This window comes from Camarhynchus parvulus, chromosome 29, assembly GCF_901933205.1.
Source record: "Camarhynchus parvulus chromosome 29, STF_HiC, whole genome shotgun sequence".
NCBI classification, from domain to species: domain Eukaryota; kingdom Metazoa; phylum Chordata; class Aves; order Passeriformes; family Thraupidae; genus Camarhynchus; species Camarhynchus parvulus.
In genome coordinates this window covers 2,581,915-2,603,930 of record NC_044599.1, presented here as the reverse complement: position 1 = coordinate 2,603,930, position 22,016 = coordinate 2,581,915, and the positions used below count along the sequence as shown (strand labels likewise).

The window sequence follows — 22,016 nt, the reverse complement described above, 5'->3', positions numbered from 1 at the left end:
TGGACTGCTACCAGGGTGTCAAGTTGTGTTCTGACTCTGTCAGTGCTGGTTTAGTTTACTGCATTGTTTATTTTATCCTTTTATTTTCTTCCCTAATAAAGAACTGTTATTTCCTGCTCCCATATTTGTTGCCTGAGAGCCCCTTAATTTAAATTTTGTAGCAATTCAGAGGGGTGGGGAGGGTTTACGTTCTCCATTTCATGGAAGGCTCCTGCCTTCTTTAGCAGGCACCTGGCTTTTCAAACCGAGACAGAAGCTTACAAGTTTCCTTCTTTAATTAAGTGAAATGACACTTCATAAGACTTAAGACACTTCACTTAAGGATGGCTAATTAGACGAGAGATAAAAAGTCTCGCCTGAACAATTACCTAGAAAAAGACATGAACAGAGAAACTAACTGCTTTTGTAAAGTGTTTTTACTAAGAGCAAGAACGTCTTACACTTAGCTCAGTTTTTCTGCTTGTTTTCTGCCTTTTATTAAACTTTTTTTTTTCCAACACTGCAACAGAAGCCATCCTGCTGATTTTTATGCCTCCAAAAGTAGCTAAACTATCTTAAATGTGTTGTAAGCCCCCTAGAGCTCATTAGACCAATCTCGAAGAAGTTATTCTAACACACAGCCGCAGCTCCTGCAGCTGCTGGGATGGGGAGATTTTGGGAGCAAGGAGAAATCCAAGATCCCCTTCTGTTCCTCCTGGGAGCAGCACCTGCTTTGCCTTTGCTCCGTCCAAAATCCACCTGGCTTTGCCCACCAAATTCCATATTATTCCAGGGTTTTCTCTGGTTGGCATCTCCTGGCCCAGGGAATCCCCCAGTGGAATTTCCTTCCCTCCACATGAATTCTGCCATTTTCCCATCACCAAACACCAACCTGTCCTAAAGCCTGATACAGAGAGTGCTGAACTGCCCCTCCCAGTGCTGAACTGGGCCCTCCCAGCGCTGAACTGGGTTCTCCCAGTGTTGAACTGGGTCTTCCCAGCCCTAAAAACTTCCCGAGCCTGCACCCATCAGTCCCTGACAAAAAACCATTTGAATTTCCTGCTCTCAGAGATGTTTTTCCCACCCCAAGACCTTCAGAACAGGAAATTCCCTGGAGCAGCCGTACCTGGATCCCTCGGAGTGACGAGACCCCCATGTACAGAAAGACCCCATAAAGGACTGGCATCGGGATAAACTGGGGAAAAATGCAACAATTAATGGCTTTCAATTTCATTTGAAGCATTGCCACTCTCTCTCACCCCTCCTTTCTAAGGTGCTGCCTGGAGATTCCCAATTTTCCCCTGCTGGATTTTATCCAGCACAGATTTTGTTCTCTGTGTCAGGCTGATCTTTTGATTCATTCCATCAGAATAATCCCCTTTTCCAGAGAGGTTGGAGACAGGGGATTTCATCCATCAGGACCACATTTCGTCTATCTGAGAGCTCCTGTGGGGGTAAAAAATTATCTCGAAAAACTCTTGCGGGAATGCATGGAAGTGACATCTCCTTTGAGCCTGGAGGTGGGAATGGGTCTGGTTTGAGCCTGGAGGTGGGAATGGGTCTGGTTTGAGCCTGGAGATGGGATTGTCTCTCCTTTGAGCCTGAAGGTGGGATTGCGTCTCCTCTGAGCCTGGGTTGTGTCTCCTTTGAGCCTGGAGATGGGACTGTGTCTCCTTTGAGCGTGGAGATGGGACTGAGTCTCCTTTGAGCCTGGGTTGTGTCTCCTTTGAGCCTGGAATTGGGATTGTGTCTGCTTTGAGCCTGGGTTGTGTCTCCTTTGAGCCTGGAATTGGGATTGTGTCTGCTTTGAGCCTGGGTTGTGTCTCCTCTGAGCCTGGAATTGGGATTGCGTCTGCTTTGAGCCTGGGTTGTGTCTCCTTTGAGCCTGGAATTGGGATTGTGTCTGCTTTGAGCCTGGGTTGTGTCTCCTCTGAGCCTGGAGCTGGGGTTGTTTGGTGGGAAGAACAGGCAGGGAAGCCTGTGGGGGAACTCTGAGGGTTCAGCTCCTGGGAATGGCTCTCCTGAGGCTCCTGGGGGAGTGAGTTGCAGCCAGTAAAGTCCTGCTTGTCTGAAAGTGCTAAATTCTAACCCAAAGCGGGGGTGGATGTGTTGAGTTTGCGTGGCCATGTCTGGGGAGCAGGGGTGGGCTCTGTGAGAAGCTGCTGGAAGTTTCTTCCATGTCTGGCAGAGCTGGCTCCAGGATGGACCTGCTGGAGCAGTTTGGGGAGAGCTGTCTGCCATGGGATGGACTCAGGTTGGAGGGGTTCCTGGAGAAGTTCCTGGAGAACTGTGTCCCCTGGGAGGGACCAGTGGGGAAGGAAGGAAGTTTTTAAGGTTTGGTTTTAATTCTCGTGATCCTGCTGTGACTTTGTCAGTAATAAATTCAATGAATATCCCTAATTCCAGCCTGTTTTCCCATGATCATGACTGATGAGGGATCTGTCCCTGTCGTTATCTCAAGCCATGAACCTTTGGTCTATTTTCTCTCCAGTCCAGCTGGGAAGGGCAGGGATGGACCAGCTTTGGTGGGATCCAGCCAGGATCCCTCTCACTACAGAGGGTCGGGAGGACACCTGGGAATTAAGGGATTTGTCCTGTTTGCTTGGCTTGAGCACCCCAAGCTGGGTCTGAAGGGCTGGGAAGTCACCAAGGCTGGCTCCCATCCTGCCTTTGGCATCACCTCCTGGGGGAGAGAGGCCCTAATTTCACATCCCCTCCCAAACTCCTGTGGTCACCAGGGGGATTCCATCCCGCTCTCACCTTGAGCACGGAGGTGAAGAAAACAGAGCAGCCCATGAGCACGAAGATCATCAGGCCAGTGACCCTCTGCTCCCGGATCCCCAGGAACTTGGGCTGCTCGCCCGGTGCGGAGCAGTCGGACTCCACCTTGAGGCTGTTGACGTGGGTGATGGACAGGACGGTGGCGGCCACGAACCAGGGCAGCCCCATCACCGAGCACACCCCCAGCATCACGGCCACCATGAACAGGTCCAGGTGGTACCCGCAGCCTTTCTGGGGAGCAAAAGGGGAACAGTGTAGGAATCCATAAAGTTAGAGGGTTTCAGGTTTGTGGGAAAACAGACAGGCCTCAGTGCAGCAGAGCTATGGATATTGCTGATGCATCTTGTTAAGCTGTAGCGAAGATGTGAGGAATAGAACAATAGAGCTATGTATTAGCGATTCGGAATAACTTTGTAAGTTGCAAAAAGTTTCTATAGCAAGGTTGAAATTATGAATAGGGTTTTATGCTTTGTTTTCTTATAAATGAACAAGCAAGCATTGTTTTAACCCCAGCTACGTGTGCTTATGTTGATTGGATAGAATCACTGTCAATATGCTTTCTCTCTGTGTAATTGGCTAGCATGAGTATTTGGTGACTTGTAACAAGTGAGTTTCTTTGGCTTGCTGCCTGGATGCGAACTGTCAGGATCTTTGCATAGACAAAACTATGTATTATAAAGATTCTGGAAAATAAACGGTTCCGACACATCCATCAGTGGTCCCGTCCCGTTCGTGTCTGTATATAAACTGCCAGCGCATCCCTCAGGGACCAGGGCAACACCACGGGTGGGGCTCAAAGCCTGCTCAAGCACAAGTCAACTTCTGGAAAATTTAAATAAGGTTTGAAATAAGAACTGGAACTAAATGCAGATATAGTTGACATCTTGCATGAAAGTCTGGCAGGACTCAAAGTGGGTCTGGAGGGTTTGTACCATCTCTGGTACTCAGAAATCATTTTAAAATTGATTATTTTTTCATTAATAAAGAAATTCCCACCACTTGAAGGTAGGACACATGGCTCTGAGTGATCCCTGGAGCTCATTGAGATCCCTTCCCCAGCTGCCACTGACATTTGGAAAAACACCACCCTTCTACACTCCAATATTCCCTTGCTGTTCCCAAAAGTTGCCATCCTCTCCCTGTGTCCAGGAGAGCTCCTGCAACACAGCCTGGTGTTATCCCAAACCTTCCCAAAGCATCTGGGACAGGAGCTTGTCCCAGCCCCGCAGAGCGGGGTGGGCAGGGGGTGACCCCTGCAGCCCCTCACCTTGAGCTTGTGCTCCTTCCTGTTGACGATGACGGCCGTGATCTGCTGGTCCATGAAGATGAGGATGGTGCAGAGCAGGGCCGGGATGAGCGCGGCCAACACCGTCCACCACGGGTTGGGCCCAATGGGGTTGATGAGCCACCCACGGTCATCCCTGGTGGGCTGCAACACAGGGTGGGATCAGCTCCCAGCACAATCCCTTCCCTGGCCTCTGTTCCCCCCCATCCCTGTGTCCAAGCATTTCCCATTTCCCTTCGTGTCACCCTCTCCCAGGGGGCTCCACAGTGCCAGTGTTGTCTGTCCCAGAGTCCCCTCTCCCCTGGTTTTGGGGCTGCCTTCCCAAAAGACAGGAAGGAATTGATGACTTGGATGTGGAGGAGGAGACGCTCACACCACCAGCAGCTCCTCCAGCCCAGCCCTGCCCTGCTGGAGATGGTTCTCCTGTCCAGTGTCTGGTTTTGGGGCTGTACCCTGATTTCCATGGGGAATCAATGCTCTTGGATGTCGGAGAGGAGATGGTTCCACTACCATCACCTCCTCCAGCCCTGCCCTGACATCACCTGAGGTGCCAAAAGCCTTCTCCACCAATCCCCAACCCCGTTACCTTGAACACATGGGGGACGTGAAGCTTGGGGGACGGGATCCCGATCCCGAGGTCGATGAGCACCATGATGACAATGGTGAGGAACACAGCAAAGTCACTCACTGTGGATCGGACCTGGGGCAAGAAACCAGGGCTGAGAGGGGCCAGGACACGAGGTGGGAAACCTGGGGACACCCACTGGGTTGGGACTGGTTAATCCCTAAAATCCCTCCACTCCGAAGACATGCAGCCAACTCCCTGAGGGGGATGTTGCTGCCATGTTGGAGATCTGGGGATCTGGTGTGGGACAGTAGGAAGAGTTTAATTAGGGGGAAAATTCAAATTTTAATTCAGACATTAACAAAAATACCAAAAATGAGGAAAGGTGCCACGCTTCTGGGTAAAATGGGAATAAGGCACTGAGGCATCATTTATTCCTGTTTTTCCATGGCAACTCCTCATTCGAATGCCACTCCAGAAAGTGATGCTCAGAAGGGGAAGAGAAATAAATAACTTTGGAAGAGCTGACTTCCCACTGCCTGAGCCAAAAACCATCGCTCTGGAACAGGTTGTGAGGCAGGTGGGGAATGCCAGAACCTCTCTGCGCTCATAGAAATGAAGGAGGGACATCCAAGGTCAGTGTTTCCCTGCCTGACTGAGCGGTGGCCAATCCTTCAGTGCTCCAGGAATGGCATTTTGGGAAAGGAGCATGGAATCTGTCCCGGGCCACCACCTTCTACCTACTCTGGTTGGGAAGTAACGGCTGGTTTTAAACTTCTTCAACAAACTCGACAGGACAAAGGTGGAGAAGAAGAGGATGCAGCACCAGAAGAGGACATTGGGCGCGTAGGGGCCATTGTGCCCACAGGCAGGTCCATGGAACTCCCCATGCAAGGAGCGACATTCCTGGAGAAACAGAGCATCAGGACATGGAGGAAAACCAGGATAACGGGGGGGTGGAGGGTCTGGGTGAAAGATCTGTGACACTGCAGCTGCCATAGAAGTTATAAATATGAATATATCAATATATTATAAATATATCTGCATATTATATATATGTACATATTTATATATAAATAAATAGAAATGTACAATATAAATATTATTATATTGGCATATAATAATATAAATATGCTACTATTTATATAAATATAAATATTTCTAAATCTATTATGTAATATATAATATATAATATATAATATATAATATATAATATATAATATATAATATATAATATATAATATATAGTATATAATATATAATATATAGTATATGATATATAAAATATATAATATAAAATATACAATATATAAAGAAAATATATAAAGAAAAATACTTCATAGATAAATAGAGATATATAAAATATATAACTATATAAATATAAATATTATTAATTATAATATATTAGATAGCTATGTGGATGTTTATGTATAAATATTTCTATATTTATATAACGCAACTATGAGCGGCAGCAACTGAACAACTGACACACAGAGCTGGAATTACACAGAGGGAAGCACAGGTGGGATGTGGTGGGACACCACGGACCCTGGCATGTCCTCTGCCCCACTATGGCTGAGGAAAACACTGGAGGGAAAGGAAAAGCTGGAAATTTGTGGATAAAGAGGGACTAGGGAAGGAGGGCTGGGACACCATGAGATGGAAAGAGACAAATTGTCCCTTTGCAGCTGGGGCTCTCAGGACAAGGCCAAAAGGGGCTGGAGATGTCCCAAAGAGGCCCCGTCCCACACCTGGGCTCTGCTGCTAGGGACAATCCCTGTGGGGCTGCTCAGACATGCAAATTTATGCGAGACCCTACAGACAGCAGGGCCTGGAGTCATTAGGAACCAATTAAGGGAGCCAATCACTGCCTTCAGGCAGGAACTTCAGTCCTTCAAATGATCCAGGAATCACAGCACTCCCTTAACCTTGATCCAGGTCCCACAGCCCGGCTGAGGGGGACAATTCTTATCCCCGAGGCTGGGGACAAAGTGGGCTGGACCAGGTGGGCTGGACCAGGTGGGCTGGATCAGCAGGGACTTCTCAGAGCGCTTTGAAGCCCAAAGCCACCTGAAGAAGGTGGCTTTGGTACCTGGCCTCCCTGAGGAAGTGGTGGCCCAGGGCACTTACAGTCACTGTGAGGTTTCCCCAGGTGATTCCCGACACGTTGACCCCGTTGCTCCGCCAGATCCGCAGGGTCTCGTTGCTGGGATGAGCTGGGGGCTCACACTTACAGCTGGAGGGGGGAAACCAGGACAGGGCTGAGGGAACAGCACCAGGGCGAGCCCAGAGGCACCTGCTGGGGGGAGGAGGAGAACACCCACTAATAGATGGTGAGGAGGTCCAGCTTGCTGTGCATGTGCACGGGGAAGGTCTCCCGCAGGTGGCTCAGCTTCTCCAGGGCCTCGTAGATGAAGATGATGCAGATGAGGGAGGCGAAGGCCTCCTCGGTGAAGCGGGTGATGTAGCACACCAGGCAGCTGGCGTCCGTGGCCACCAGCACCACGCAGAAGAACGCGGTCCAGAGCCCGATGCACGTCCGCAGGGACAGGTAGGAGAGAGTGTATTCCCTGGAAAAGCACAAAATCTCCTGGGGAAAAGGCCAGCACAGGCCTTGGAGCCAAGACTTTCCTCTTGGAGCAATGGGAGGGGGTGTGGAGGTTGCAGGTGGTAATTGGGGTTTCCATGTCCTTGAGGTTGCAGGGTGTGGGTGGAGAAGCCAAGTGTTTAATTAGCATTAATTAATGTTCCCTTAACGCCTTGAAGGCTGATTGAGGTTCTGGAAGGTTCTCCCATGTTCCTCAGAGCCCTCACACCAAAACCAGCTGGGTTTGCCCTGGTCACCCACAGTCAGCCTGGGGGTGAATGAGAAGTTTAATTCTGGTGATGGGGGGGGTCATCCCATACCAAAGATGAAAGGACTGTCACAGAAAGCTATTTCCTAGGAAAAGATCCTATTTGTTCAATAAAATCACCAAAATTCAAAGTATTCCAATTTTAAACTACATGGATATTTGGGCAAAATCTATTTCTTCTTCCAGCAAAAACCAGGTTTAGAATTTTGTACTGCAGTGGAAAACAAACCCTCCGTCATTCCCAAACCAGAGTGATTTGTCTCACCTTCCTTGGGCATCCATCCAGAGCCTCTGGTTCCTCCTCCTCCCACTGCTCCATTACAACCCTAAAATCCCAAAATGTCCCCAAGCCAAAAACCCCAAATGACCCCCAAGCCCAAGGACTCTCAGCCTCCCTGTGCAACAGCAGCAGCAGGAGACCTCTGTGACCCAGCAAACAACTTAAATCTGACAATTCCCACCAAGAAAAAATGAGAAGAAAAACGTCTTCTCCCTGCCCAAAACAACAAAAAAGTCTTTCCCCCAGAAGAACAGAAGACAAACATCTCACTTGCAGAATTTGTAGAGAATCTTCTCAAAGACCAAGACGGGTCCAGTGCTGCCGAGGATGGTGAGGGGTTGGCCAGCAAAGAGAGAATAAACCACGCCTGTCATGGACGCTCCCAGCAGTGACTCCATGGCACTCTGGCAGGGAAGAGAGGGAGCAGGGAGTAAATCAATCATTAGGGATAAAAACCCCCCAAAAACCCAAAAGAAATTCACAGCAGGGAAGAGATTTCCAAGGTTAGGGAGTGGGTTGGGTTGGAAGGGACCAGCGGGTTGAGTTGGCAGGGGCTGGTTTGGGCTCCGAACACTCCCCACGAGCAGGGACGCTTCCCAGCAGTCCAGGGGGGTCCTTTTGGGGCATCTCCCCCTCCCCACGCTCCCTACAGAGAGAGGAGCTCACAATGTGGCCGTGGGTTGCCTCCCCCAGCAGGCCCCCGAAGGTGATGACGGGGGACATGCAGGCACAGTAAAGGAACAGGAAGGACGCCAGGCACTGCAGGCTCAGACCGTCCCTGAAGTCGCTCCAGAACCACGGCGCCTTGCGCTTCACGTCCAGGACCAGACCCCCAAAGAGCCTGCAGGGCGGGAGGGAACACCAGGCTGTTCTCTTGGGAGAGCACCTTTGGCTTCCTTCGGGCAGAAAATGCCTTCACCTGGAGGTGTTCCCAGACCTGCCCCTGCCCCAAAGCCAGGAAACCCTGGTGTGCTGATGCTGGGCCTGGGCCACCTGCCCAGGTGTGTCCCCTGCCCAGACCTCCTCCCTGCCCAGGTCTCCCACCTTCCCACACCTCCTCCCTGTCCAGATCTCCCACCTGTCCAGATCTCCTCCCTGCCCAGATGTCCCACCTTCCCAGACCTCCTCCCTACCCAGATCTCCCACCTTCCCACACCTCCCTGCCCAGATCTCCCCCTCTCCAGCCCAGGGGACCAAGGTGGCAATGTGGAACCCTTTCACTGAACCAGGTGACCCCAGAAGCTGCTGGAAGGGGAGGTGCCTGCTCAGATTTTGGGGGCAAAACAGAAGAAGGCCCCAAACCAGGAGAGCTCCCACCTCCCAGTCCGCTCCAGTTCAGGACCACTGTGTTTCTCTGGTTTGCTGTGGGAAGAACTCTCATCCAGAGCTCCCGGCATCTTCCTCTTTTCCTGTGAGCACAGAATTCAGCTCTAAACTGGCATTTTTCAGGCATTTTATAAACCACCAGCTTGTTGTGCTCCTGGCCTGGGTGTGGCTGTGCCAAACTGGGAATTCCAAGTTTAGCAGAATTTGGGGTGTTGTGCTGCCTGTCCCCCTTGCAGCACCCACCTGGGAGGGGACGTTTTTGGGGGGCTCGATTCGGATGGATGGGTCCCACTCTCCTGGAGGCAACACCGTGACCTGATCCAGGAACTCATCGATGCCAGCCACGAGGTCAGCCCGGTCCTTGGCTTTGTAGGCAACGTCGTGGAAAACCTGCCCAGGGGAGACCCCCAGGTGAGATCACAACCCACCCAAGGTGTCCTCACCTGGGCAGCTCCCCTTTGGCTACAGCAGGATCATCTTCCTCAAATCTCCAGTTGGGAATGGCAGCTGGAAGTGTTCCCCCAGCAGGAAGAATCTGGGCATTGTGGTGCTTGCAATCATCTCCTCCATGAGGTCACCATCCCTCATGGCTTTGAGAAGTTCTGCCACCCTGGCAATGCCACCCCTGGGATGGCGCCAGCCCTGGGTGTGGGGAGGATGAGGTGCAGGATGATCCCGGGTGGGATTTCAGCCCTGCTCCCCCATGGGCACACTGGAGGCATTGGCTTAAAGGGGAGAAGTTAGGGGTCACTTAGAGGTGACCTTATTGCCTTAGAGGTGACCTTATTGCTCTCTACACCTTCCTGAAGGGAGGTTGTAGCCAGGTGGGGGCCAGGCAGCACCAGGCAGCACCGACAGAACCAGAGGACACAGTCTCAAGCTACATCAGGGAAGGGATAGGTTGGATATTAGGGAAAAGTTTTTCACTGCAAGAATGATAAAGCACTGGAATGCTCTTCCCAGGGAGGTGGTACAATCACCATCTCTGGATGTGTTTAAAAGAAGACTGGACATGGCACCTAGTGCTATAGTTGAGGTGTTTGGGCATAGGTTGGACTCAATGGTCTTAGAGGTCTCTTCCAACCTCATGATTCTGTGATTCTGTGATTCTGTGATTCTGTGAAGTTCTCTCCTGGGTGATGCCACCACTGGGGACAATGTCCTGGGTACCCCCTAGGGAAGGATGGGGTGTGAGATGCACCCAGAGGGGATTTCAGCCCCCAGGATTTGGGGTGATGTAAATCTGCCTGGTTTGGGCTGTGAATGAAGGGCTGGGACAACAAATCCTCTTCCTCACTGCTCCAGGGTCAGGCAATGGTGAAGAACCCCAGAAGAGAGCCCGAGATCCCCCTTATCTCATCCCACCTCATCCGTCATGGTGGTGGCCATGGACCTGCCGATCTCGTGGTACTGATGGGCTTTTCCTCCTGGCCCCAGCAGAACAAACAGGAACCTGGACAAGGAAAACCAAACTGAGAGGGGAATGTGGCTTCACTCCGAGAGCACCCAGGGAAACCCGAGGGACCTCAAGGGGAAACACATTGGTTCCCTGCCTCCTCCACGGATTGAATTACTCACCAAAACTGATCACAAATCCCATTTTGGGGTCAATTTCATTGAAATTAGTGCATAGGTTTCAAAGATCCAGCAGGGAGGGGAGGAGGGTGAGGAGCAGCATGGGAGAAACATGCAGCTCCCACTTGTTCCCTTGGGCCCCAAATCGTGGGGTGATTTCAGATGGGTTTGGGGTTTTTTTAAATAAAAATTTATGCTTCTCTTTCAGACCTCGTTGGGATGGGAACTTCTGTCATTCCCGACAGGAGCACGGCCGGGGTCAGGCGGACAAAGGCCACGAGGGGCTGGTGGAGGAAATCCAGCTCTCCCACCAGCACGTTGGACGCCTCCGCTCCGCTGGGGATCTTCTTCATGAAGTGCAGCTCCGCCTGGGCAGGACCAGCCATTCTCAGGGAATCCCCCAAAAGCGAAGCCCTCAGGGCTCCCCAGGGTCCCTCTCACCCCCCTGGAGGAGTGGGAGAGGTGCAGGGGTCTCACCTTGCTCAGGTCCATGGCACTGGTCTCAGGGGTCACCCCATTTTTAGCTTCTGCAGTGGTGGGAGAAGGGTGAGGGGTGAGGGTTTGGGCTGGGAGGGAAGAGGAAGACAGAAAGGGAGGAAAGGAGGAGTTGGGGTGTTTGTTATTTGCCAGAACAAGTCTAATGGGGACAAAGTCACCCAGAAACCCCCATCTAGTGCCAAAGCCTGGAGAAACCCTCAGCTGGTGTCAAATCCCTGGAGAAACCTTCACCTTGTGGAAATGCCTGGCAGAAACCTCCAGCTGCTGCTAAAACCTGGCAAAAACCTCACCAGGCTTCAAGTCCTGGAGGACCTCACCTGGTGGTTCCAAACCCCGTAGAACCTCACCTGGCTCCGTACCCTGAAGGACCTCACCTGGTTCCATACCATGCAGATCCTCACCTGGCCCCAAACCACACAGAACCTCACTTGGTTCCATACCTGCAGAACCTCATGTGGTTCCAAGCCCTGCAGGACCTCACCTGACTCCAAACCCCTGCAGAACCTCACCTGGCCCCAAGCTCTTCAGGGCCTCACCTGGCTCCAAACCCCACAGAACCTCACCTGGCCCCAAACCCCCCAGAACCTCACCTGGCCCCAAGTCCTGCAGGACCACACCTGCCTCCAAATCCCACAGAACCTCACCTGGCTCCATACCTCACAGGACCTCACCTGGCTCCAAAGCCCGCAGAACCTCACCTGGCTTCTCCAGCAGGTGCAGATCCTGTTTCTTGCTGACATCAGCAAAGGAGCGCACGATGGGCAGGAGGTTGTTCCTCTTCCTCTCGTTCTGGTGGTGGTGCTTCTTCAGCAGCACCTCCCGGACCTTGGCCCGCGTGCGCTCGTCGAACTCCGGCGATGGCTCCTGCTGGGCCAGGATCAGGTCTGGGGGGACAGGGACACCAGGTCAGAGCATGGACCTGCCCGGCCAGAGCCACTCTGCCCCTAAAGCCCTGACCCCGACGTGTGGAGGGAAAATGGAATCAGAGTAATGTCAGGAAATGGCTTGGAGTGAGTCATTATTGAATGAGGGTCAGCTCTTAGGGAGAGCCAAGAGCCAGGTCCTGAAATACTCAAAAATGTGCAGGACATTCTCCTTTTTTGCTGCAGAATATTCTCCTTTTTACTGCAGAATAATCTCCTTTTTACTGAGAAAAGTGAAGTAAAAAGTAAAGTACTGCAGTAAAAGGGAGAATATTCTCCTTTTTACAGCAGAATATTCTCCTTTTACTACAGAATATTCTCCGTTTTCCTGCAGAACATTCTCCCTTTTACTACAGAATATTCTCCTTTTTACTACAGAATATTCTCCTTTTACTGTAGAATATTCTCATTTTTTGCTGCAGAATATTCTCATTTTACTGCAGAATATTCTCCTTTTTGCTGCAGAACATTCTCCTTTTTACTGAAGAATATTCTCTTTTTTACTGAGAAAAGTAAAGTAAAAAGTAAGGTAAGGTAAAGTAAAGTAAAATAAAGTACTGCAGTAAAAGGGAGAATGTTCTCCTTTTTACTGCAGAATATTCTCCCTTTTACTGCAAAACATGCTCACTTTTACTGGAGAATAGTCTCTTTTTTTTACTACAGAATATTCTCCTTTTTAGTACAGAATATTCTCCCTTTTACTGCAGAATATTCTCTTTTTTGCTGCACAACTTTGCTCCAGTCTCTCTCTAACCCAAAAATCACTTTCCAAAGGACCCCACACTGCCAGCAAGAGCTGCACACCCAGAGCCCACTCCCATCCCAGGAACCTGTTCCAGACTGCAAGGCAAGATGTGTTCCATCACCATCTGTGTGGCAGCTGTCTTTTGTCACGTGGGAAGTTCTCCTTATCTCTTCCACACCCACTCCTCCCTCCGGGGGCACATCTGCTGATAACAGCCATTGAATGTCACTGCATGGCTGATAAGAACTACAGCATCCCACTGGGAGATGTGAGCCCAGAGGGAGGAGCCAAGCATTCCTACCTGGATACAATCTGAGATTTCAAACATTCCTGCCTGGGTACAACCCGGGATTCCAAACATTCCTACCTGGATATAATCTGAGATTTCAAACATTCCTACCTGGATACAATCTGAGATTTCAAACATTCCTGCCTGGGTACAATCTGAGATTTCAAACATTCCTGCCCAGATATTATCTGGAGATTCTGGAACACCAGCATGGCTTCTCCGCTGGATTTCCCAGAGCAGCAACAGCTGCCTTTGCCCCTGGATCTTCAGAGGAAGACTCCACCCTTTCCTACAGGATCCCTGCTGCAGCAGAACCACCCCTGACACTGCAGGAGGGCTGAGCCACAATTCCAATGGCACTGCTGCCAGCACCCTGACCCACGGGTTGTCAAGTTGTGTTCTGACTCTGCCAGTGTTGGTTTTGTTCACTGCATTGTTTATTTTATCTTTTTATTTCTTCCCTATTAAAGAACTATTATTTCCTGCTCCCATATTTGTTGCCTGAGAGCCCCTTAATTTAAATTTTATCGTAATTCAGAGGGATGGGGAGGGTTTACATTCTCCATTTCATGGGAGGCTCCTGCCTTCCTTAGCAGACACCTGTCTTTCCAAACCAAGACAGAGCCCCACCAGGCCAGCTGGAGCCCCGAGCACGGGGCAGGATTTCCCCCTGGTACCGGCGATGTCCTCGACGCTGGTGGCGCACACGTCCAGCAGCACGGTGCCGTTGATGATGCAGCTGCGCAGCTCAAAGAGGCTGTGCAGGGACAGCGTGGCCACGTAGGGTTTGCTCCAGCGCTCGCCCCCATCCTCCACGTCCTCCTCAAACTTCAGCCACCTGTGGATTTGGCCAGAGAGAAAAGGGCTCCAGCCCTGCAGCCCCTTGGATAAAACCATGGGGTGACTGGAGGAGGTTCCTGCAGCTGGGAAAGTTCCATGTCCCAGAGAACTCTTCTGCCACCGCAGCTGGCAGCAGGGATCATGGAATCCTGGAATAACCTCAGCTGGAAGGGACCCACAAGGATCACAGAGTGCAACCCCCGTGCAGGACGCCCCAACAATCGCACTGAAAACTGTCCCTGGCCTCTGGAAACATGGAATCATGGAATCAATTCCAGAGGTGGAAGGGACCGATGAGGACCACAGGATCATGGAAACTCTGGAATTGGAAGGGACCCATGAGGACCATCTAGTCCAACTTCTGGCCCAGGATAACCCCGAAAATCCCACTGATCCCCAAACCCCAATGTCCAAGCATTCCCTGTCCTCTAGAACTGTGGAATCTCCTAAGGGGGAAGAGACCCACAAAGATCATCAAGTCCAATCCCTGGCCCTGCCCAGACACCCCAAATCCCACCCTGTCCCAGAGAGCTTCGTGCAAACCCTCCTGGAGCTCTGGCAACCTCGGGGCTGTGACCATTCCCTGGGGAGCTGTTTCAGCAGGGGAAGAACCTTTTCCCAGTATCCGACCTAAACCCCTCCTGACAGAGCTTCCTGCCATTCCCAAATCCCAGGGATTTATTTACCTGGCTGTCTCCTTCCACTCGGCATCTTCCCCCTCCTTCACGCAGATCTCATCCAGCTCCGTGAACAAGTCATGGGGGACGTGCTGCTCGTCCTCCTCCGTGCCCAGGATGAACTGGACTCGCTGGGATGGGGTGTCTGGAGACAGGAGGAGATTCCCCATCCCTTTACTGAGCCTGGATCCATCCCGGCACGCTCACATGCCAGTGGCATCGCACTGGGACCAGTCCAGCCATAAACACCGGGCTGGCCCCTCTCCCACCGCTCCCCCCAGGCTCTCACAGGGGAAGGTGGAGCCCCCATCCCGGGCTCCATAAGGATGGGCTGCTTTCCTTCCCCACACCTCCAGTTTTACACCAGGATCCCTAAATCCATTATGGATTTATTTATTTATTTATTTATTTATTTATTTATTTATTTATTTATTTATTTATTTAATTTAACTGCAAAATCAGAAAAAAATTTGGAAAAGGGGAGCCTTGCTAAAAGTAAAAGCCACTTTTCCTCAGTAAAACAGCCACACAAAGTATCCACAGGGACTGCTTTCCTTCCCCACACCTCCAGTTTTACACCAGGATCCCTAAATCCATTATAGATTTTTATTTTATTTTATTTATTTTATTTTATTTTATTTTATTTTATTTTATTTTACTCCAAAACCGGAGAAAATTTTGGAAAAAGGGGAGCCCTACTAAAAAAAAGCCACTTTTCCTCAGTAAAACAGCCACACACAAAGTATCCACAGGGACTGCTTTCCTCTTCCTCAGACCACAGGACTGCTTCCTTCCCCACACCTCCAGTTTTACACCAGGATCCCTAAATCCATTATAAATTTTTTAAATTTTATTTTATTTATTTTATTTAACTTCAAAATCAGAAAAAAAATTTGGAAAAAGGGGAGCCTTGCTATTTTTTTAGCCACTTTTCCTCGGTAAAACAACCCCACAAAGCGTCCCCAGGGACCTGGCTGGGAAGCGGCGTGGTGGGCACCCCAGCAGGACTTACAGTGGTATCCCTGCTCGGCGGGGACCGCGTCCTTCTCCCGCTCCCGTTTCCGGTGCTTCTGGCTGTGGGCGCGGTGGTGCCGGTGGCCCTGGCGCACCAGCGGCATCCGCACGCCCACGTACAGGGTCCGGTGGCCTGGGAGAACAGGGCGCTGGCAATGATTGGTGGCTCAGCCAGCACAGCCACCCCAGGAGGAGGCCACAGAGTCAGGGAAGCTCCTCAGGGACCCGCAAGGTTCATCAAGGACCCGCACAGGACGACCCCAAAAATCCCACAGCAACTTCCCTCAGTGTAAATTTCAGTGGATTCCTGACTTTGCCAGACTTGTCCTTTTTTCCAAGCCCGTTTTACTCAAGCTTCACACCAAGGGATGGTTTGGGGTCACCTAAATGTGCCCTGAAAGCACCAAAACCTTTCTCAAATTCCAGCTTGGGCTGGACAACACCACCACCACCAACCCTCAGATTTGCTCATTAAGCAGGAGATAATACAATAATTATAGTTTTGAAATCTTTTTATGGCAGAAGGTGACAAGGAAAGATCAAAGGAGCCCCATGACGATGAACTCCAGGAGGAAAACAGGGAATCTGCACCACACCAAATGATTCTCCTGCCCTCTCCAAGCTGGGAGCAGCTGCTGTGGGAAAAGCAGATGGGAATTTTCCAACCCCATGGACACATTTCACACCGGGCCTCCACCAGGGCTTTAAAAGCCATTGCATTAAAAAATAAATCAATAATTCATCGTTTAATCAAAAACCACAACAGGTTTTGCTGGTCCTGATGTGACACCAGGCAAGAGACATTGCAGGGACTTTTTCCCAGGGCCTGGTGGCTCCTCTGGGAGGATCCCAGCAGGATCCCAGCAGGATCTCAGCAGGACCTCAGTGGGGTCTCAGTGGGATCCAGTGGGATGTCAGCAGGATTCCAGCAGGATCCCAGAAGGATGTCAGCAAGTTCTCAGCAGGATCCCAGTAGGATCTCAGGAAGATCCCAGCAGGATCCCAGCAGGATCTCAGGAGGATCCCAGCAGGATCTCAGCAGGAACCCAGCAGGATCTCAGCAGGATCCCAGCAGGATCTCAGCAGGATCTCAGCAGGATCCCAGCAGGAACCCAGCAGGATCTCAGTAGGTTCCCAGCAGGATCTCAGCAGTAACCCAGCAGGATCTCAGCAGGAACCCAGCAGCAACCCAGCAGGATCCCAGCAGAATCTCAGCAGAATCCCAGCAGGATCCCAGCAGGAACCCAGCAGGATCTCAGCAGTAACCAAGGCCATCTCAGCAGAACCAGCAGACTCTTAGGTTCCCAAAGAACCCAGCAGGATCCCAGCAGGATCTCAGCAAGATCCCAGCAGGATCCCAGCAGGATCCCAGCAGGAACCCAGCAGGATCTCAGCAGTAACCCAGCAGGATCCCAGCAGGATCTCAGCAGGAACCCAGCAGGATCTCATTAGGTTCCCAGCAGGAACCCAGCAGGATCCCAGCAGGATCCCAGCAGGATCTCACCTTCCAGCTCCTCCTTCTCATAGTGGATGTTGACCACATTGCTCGTCCTGCCCTGGTCAATCACGGCCTCCTCGTCGTGTCTCTAATGAGGAGAAGAAGGGAAAATTTGGAGATGGGTCTGTGGTGCTCCCTGTCCATCCACCATTCCATGAGGATCACGGCTTCTCCTCCACACATAGCCCAACAAACAAGGACTTGTGGGAGGTTCTTTTGCCCATCCCAAATAAACCCATCCATGTTGTACACGATGGGAGTCTGAAAGGGTTACTGTGGGGGGAGAGGGACTTCAGACCCAAATTTGGGAATTTCAGACCTAAAAGTACTCAACCCCCTTTTTTGTTTTTGTGCTTGATTTCTTAAAAAAGGAAAAATACACAGGGATTTCCAAGCTGGGGGAAAAGAGCCACTTTTGGCCTCAGGGTGGCTCCTGCAGGGCTCCCTGGGTGGCTCTTGGCCACAGGACGTGGCCACCAATGACCTCCAAAAGCCTTCAGGGTCCTGCAGAGGCTCAGGCTCCCCTTGGTGCAAGTTCCCCATGGAAAACAGCATTTCCCATCTTTTAACTGAGATTTCTGAGCAACCTGGGCTCGTGGGAAGTACCCCTGTCCATGGCAGAGGGGTGGAACAGGACGGTCCGATGGTTTTCCAACCCAAACCATTCCATGATTCTTTTATGTTTCAAATACTAAAGGAAAGAATCACCACTGCTCACCTCCCCTCTCCTTGTGCCCCCAGACAATCCAAGAAAACCAAAATCCCATCATCTGTGCAAACAAACACCCTGCAATGCCCAACAACCCATATTTTACATCAGTTTCCCAATTATTCCTCATCTAAAGGCTCAAAGGGAAAGTTTGGGATGACTGGGGGGGATGAGGTCCAACCTTGCCTTGATGCCATCATGGTGACCAAAAATTATTCAAACAACAAAAATCACACCCAGATTTCAATTCCTCAAACAGAAGGTGGAAAAGGAGCAAAATCCTGAAGGAACTGGGGGAACTCATGGGGCTGCTGGATGAAATTCCAGGAGCAAGAGCTGCCCCATGCCCGGGGAACCAGCTCAGAGCAACCACAGCTGGAATCTGTAAGGAAAGTTTCCACCCCCACCAGGCAGACGCTGCCCTTGTGTTGATAATGATGCCATGAGGTGATTGGAAAATGGAGAGCGAATAATGGATTATGATTTCAGCGGAATATCAGGGAATCTGTTCCCCCCAAATTCCCACTTTAACCAACGGATGGAAAACCTTCGGGTCCCTCCCAGGCACGGGTGAGTTTGATGAGGAAGAGGAGCAAACATTCCTGCTGGGAATGATTGCTGGTGCCTGAGCACTGATTCCAGAGTTCTCTGTCGCTCCCTTGTCCAATCCTCTACGTTGGACAAACACTAGTCGAATGAGCCTGAGGTGGGTTCTCTGTCGATAACCCCACACTAACTCGATTCTTTGCCCTCCATTTCCTCCTGCCATTCATCATCGTGGGCCTCACACTCGTCCATCTCACTTTCCTCCACGAATGAGGCTCAAATAACCCACTAGGCATCCCCTCAGACTGCGACAGAATCCCCTTCCACCCAAACGACACCATCAAAGACATTCTAGGTTTCATAGTAATACTCTCCCTACTCATCTCCCTAGCCCCATTCTCCCCCAACCCCTTAGGTGACCCAGAAAACTTTACACCAGCTGACCCACTACTCACTCCTCCACACATCAAACCCGAATGATAATTCCTCTGCCTGCTCCAGGACCTGCCCTCCCCACGTTGCCCAGCAGCCAGATTTTCCTGCGCCAGTGGCTCTTCTGTCCTCACTCCAGTGACATCCATCACCACCCTCCTGCCCTTCCCAGCGCCCTCCAGGGCCACCAAAAGGGACTGAACCCCAGCCCTGGAAAAGGCACAGGGTGAAAGGGCTCGATAAATCACAATTTAAAATGGGAATTTTAATAAAATGGCAAATCTCAGCACAGCTGTGGCAGTGGGAGTAAACAGGGATTTGGGAGGGGCAGATTCAAACCTCCCTCAATTCAAACCTCTTTCTCCCTCAAAAAAAACCATTTTGTCAAACCTCGCCTCCTGCACCCCAGGGAAGCTCCAGCAGGATCTGGGGGAGTTTTCCCTCCCTCAGGGGGATGCACAGCCCCAGCAGAGCCCCTGGGATTCTCCCAGAAAGGGCCACACTGTCACTGCTGTGACCTCGTGGGTCCCATCCAGGCCATTCCTTCATCCCCGTCTCAGTCCCTGGTTTTGGGGGACTCCGGATTGATCGGGGGTCAGATTCCTCCAGGACAAGCTGGCACCTTGTGTCCCTCAGCTTCAGGGACAAAAAGGGACGGGATCAGAGTCCAGGGTGCCAGCCCAGGGATTATTTACAGTCCCCAGAACTCTGCACACTCAGAAAGCCGAGTGCAGGGGAAGAATCCAGCTCTGGTTTAGGGAAATTCTGCAGAATGGGGTGAAAACACCACATCCTGCCAGGGGAAGGACAACCAGCATTTGGGTGGATTTTAAACCCAAATTCCCAAAGAGCAAGTGAGGTACAAACTGTCAGGAAAAGAAACATCATGGGCTGGTTTGTAATTTCTGACAGGGAACTGCAAGGTTTACTTGGCACAAGCCCCATCCCTTGGGGCCTCATCAGCCAGAGCGAGTGTATGTTTCTATAACTACAAGGAGTAAAATTTGGTGGGTGATTGGTTGATGATTACACAGTTTTTTTTGTTTGGGGGTTATTCTGGGGTTAATTTTATCTTTGGGGGGGTTGTGGAGATATGGTGTTTTTTAATAAAGAAATGAGAGAAGGTTAAATGAAAAGTATTTGATAAGAGGGATATAGTAATATTTAAAAAAAAGTCAAGTAAAAAAGTGAGGTACAAACTGTCAGGAAAAGAAACATCATTGGCAGGGCTGGTTCCCATCCGAATTTCCTGCAGAAAATCAGGGAATTCCTGCAAGGTCTCGCTTTGGCACAAGCCCCATCCCTTGGGGGATCCTCATCAGCCAGAGCCCGTCCTGCCGCGGGACAGCGGCTCCGGACAAGCCCCGTTTTTCCTCTCCTCCCTCTCCAGCTCTGCCTGGCTCCCCGAGCTGAGCGAATCCGGCTTCTCCATCCTCCAGACTCGTTTGCGTTAATGAGCTCCCTGCAGAGGTCACCTGCCCGGAAAGGTGACCCGGGTGTCAAATGACGCGGCCGGGGAAGGCGACACCGAGGGCTGGGCAGGGCAAATCCCGCGGGGACCAAGCTCGGAGCCCCACTGAGGGTTACGAACCGGGATTGAGGCTCCAGGAGCTCTAGGAGGGGCAGGCGGCACCGGTGGGATGCTCTGACATCCCACGGCCCTTCCCTGGACACATCCCCAAAATCACAGCGAGGGAAATGCTGCTGCCCCTCCAAACTGCCCCAGTCCCAGCCAGGCCACTCAGTGGTGTTCTGGTTTTTTAAGTTCTTTTAAGCCTTCGGATGTTTATATTTTTGTAATGAACTTTCTTATGGAGTTTATGTAAAAAACTGATTGTTTTGCATTCTTTTATGGAGGAGGAGAAATTTGATGGGCTGTTGATCCGTCCAGTGTCATTGGAGAGGTGGCACTGTCACCCTCCAATCTACTGTCACTTTGAAAATCTATAAATGATGGAGTCAGAAATTAATCTTCCCTCTTTTTTACCTTGGAGATTCCAGTTTTATTTCATGACCTGGAGTGACAGACTGGGAGGGCTGTTCCCCTAAGGACATCTGGGGGGATTTGAGGATTTATGGCCATGGAGCCATGGGTTTGGGGTGGGATTGAGCAGGAAGGGGGATGGCTGCAAAGCAGGGGTTATCCCAGGATGCCTGGATGGGCACCAGCCTTGCCTCTCCATCCTCCTCCACTGCCAACAGCCTGGCAACCACCAAATCATCCAAACCGGGCTGCAAGGGAGATGCCGAGCTTGGCATCGCTCACCCTGGAGTCTCAGAGCAGCCAGAGCTGCTTCAATTTACTGTTTTCTAAGGAAAAAACCTCAGTTTGGCTGCCTGGAAGTTGTTTTCTGGGGAGACTGAAAGGAATTGTCGCTACTAGGAATGAAATCAGGAATGGCTGGAGCAGGGCAGGAAAACCCATTTTGGTCCCTCTCCATGTCACATCCCCTCGGGAATCTCCCAAACCCCACAACCTCCCCACCATGTCCCCTCCTGGCCTCCTCCACCACCTCCCACCCCTCCTTTCCCCCAGCTGAGGCCAAACCCGGCCCTTTGCTCCCCCAAAAATCCCCTTGGCCCTTTTTTCTCCCCAAAAATCCCCCTGTCCCAGCAGGAAAGGTTCAGAAATTGGGGACGGTTGAGCTGTCACCTCCAACTCTTCCCAAAACACCGCTTGGAATTCTCAGACTTCCTTGGAAATTCATTTTTGATCCCATTTCCAGTCTCTGCCTCCTCGTGTCCAAGCACAGCGTGTCCTGTCCCCCTCTCCAAACCCATATTTTGTTGGGATTTTGTGTCCCCAAGAGGGATCTTTGGGGGTCCTGCCTCAGTTTCCCTGGCTCCCTGCAACTCCTCAGGTTGGGAACGAAAATCTCCTGCTCTGGGGATGTTTTGGGGTAACTGAGGATGAGGAAAAGCCCCAGGCAGAGGCTTGGGACCAGCCCGGAGCCCCCCTGGCCCCCAGCCCAGGGCACACCAGGAGCGGCCACCAGCAGCGCTGGAGGGATTGATGTCACTCACCTGGCCCGAGGCGTAATTAATAATTAATTAATTAATAACTGACCCACTGTTCTGATGGGATGAGGGTAACAGGGGGGACCTGGGGGCTGCTGAGGTGGCAGAGAGACCCCCCTGGTCCCCCTCCATCCCCTTGGGACAAAGCCCTGGGGTGCCCGGGGCTGTGTCACCCACAGGG

At 51.2% G+C, this 22,016-nt stretch overlaps 1 protein-coding gene across 1 annotated transcript in view; it reads right to left on the bottom strand.

Annotated features, from left to right (window-relative positions):
- The window catches only part of SLC4A8 (solute carrier family 4 member 8), a 28,652-nt gene that overhangs the window by 5,308 nt on the left and 1,328 nt on the right, over positions 1-22,016 (bottom strand). Inside the window, exons 2-20 of the mRNA XM_030967097.1 lie at positions 17,137-17,218; positions 15,631-15,765; positions 14,628-14,763; positions 13,779-13,939; positions 11,843-12,028; positions 11,124-11,212; positions 10,857-11,014; positions 10,437-10,524; positions 9,315-9,461; positions 9,063-9,154; positions 8,412-8,586; positions 8,016-8,149; positions 6,935-7,180; positions 6,741-6,846; positions 5,355-5,516; positions 4,632-4,745; positions 4,028-4,189; positions 2,740-2,991; positions 1,106-1,174 (exon numbers count right to left, since the gene is read on the bottom strand). Of these exons, the coding sequence (XP_030822957.1) occupies positions 1,106-1,174; positions 2,740-2,991; positions 4,028-4,189; positions 4,632-4,745; positions 5,355-5,516; positions 6,741-6,846; positions 6,935-7,180; positions 8,016-8,149; positions 8,412-8,586; positions 9,063-9,154; positions 9,315-9,461; positions 10,437-10,524; positions 10,857-11,014; positions 11,124-11,212; positions 11,843-12,028; positions 13,779-13,939; positions 14,628-14,763; positions 15,631-15,765; positions 17,137-17,218 (2,694 nt within the window). The remainder of the gene's footprint in view (positions 1-1,105; positions 1,175-2,739; positions 2,992-4,027; positions 4,190-4,631; positions 4,746-5,354; positions 5,517-6,740; positions 6,847-6,934; positions 7,181-8,015; positions 8,150-8,411; positions 8,587-9,062; positions 9,155-9,314; positions 9,462-10,436; positions 10,525-10,856; positions 11,015-11,123; positions 11,213-11,842; positions 12,029-13,778; positions 13,940-14,627; positions 14,764-15,630; positions 15,766-17,136; positions 17,219-22,016) is intronic.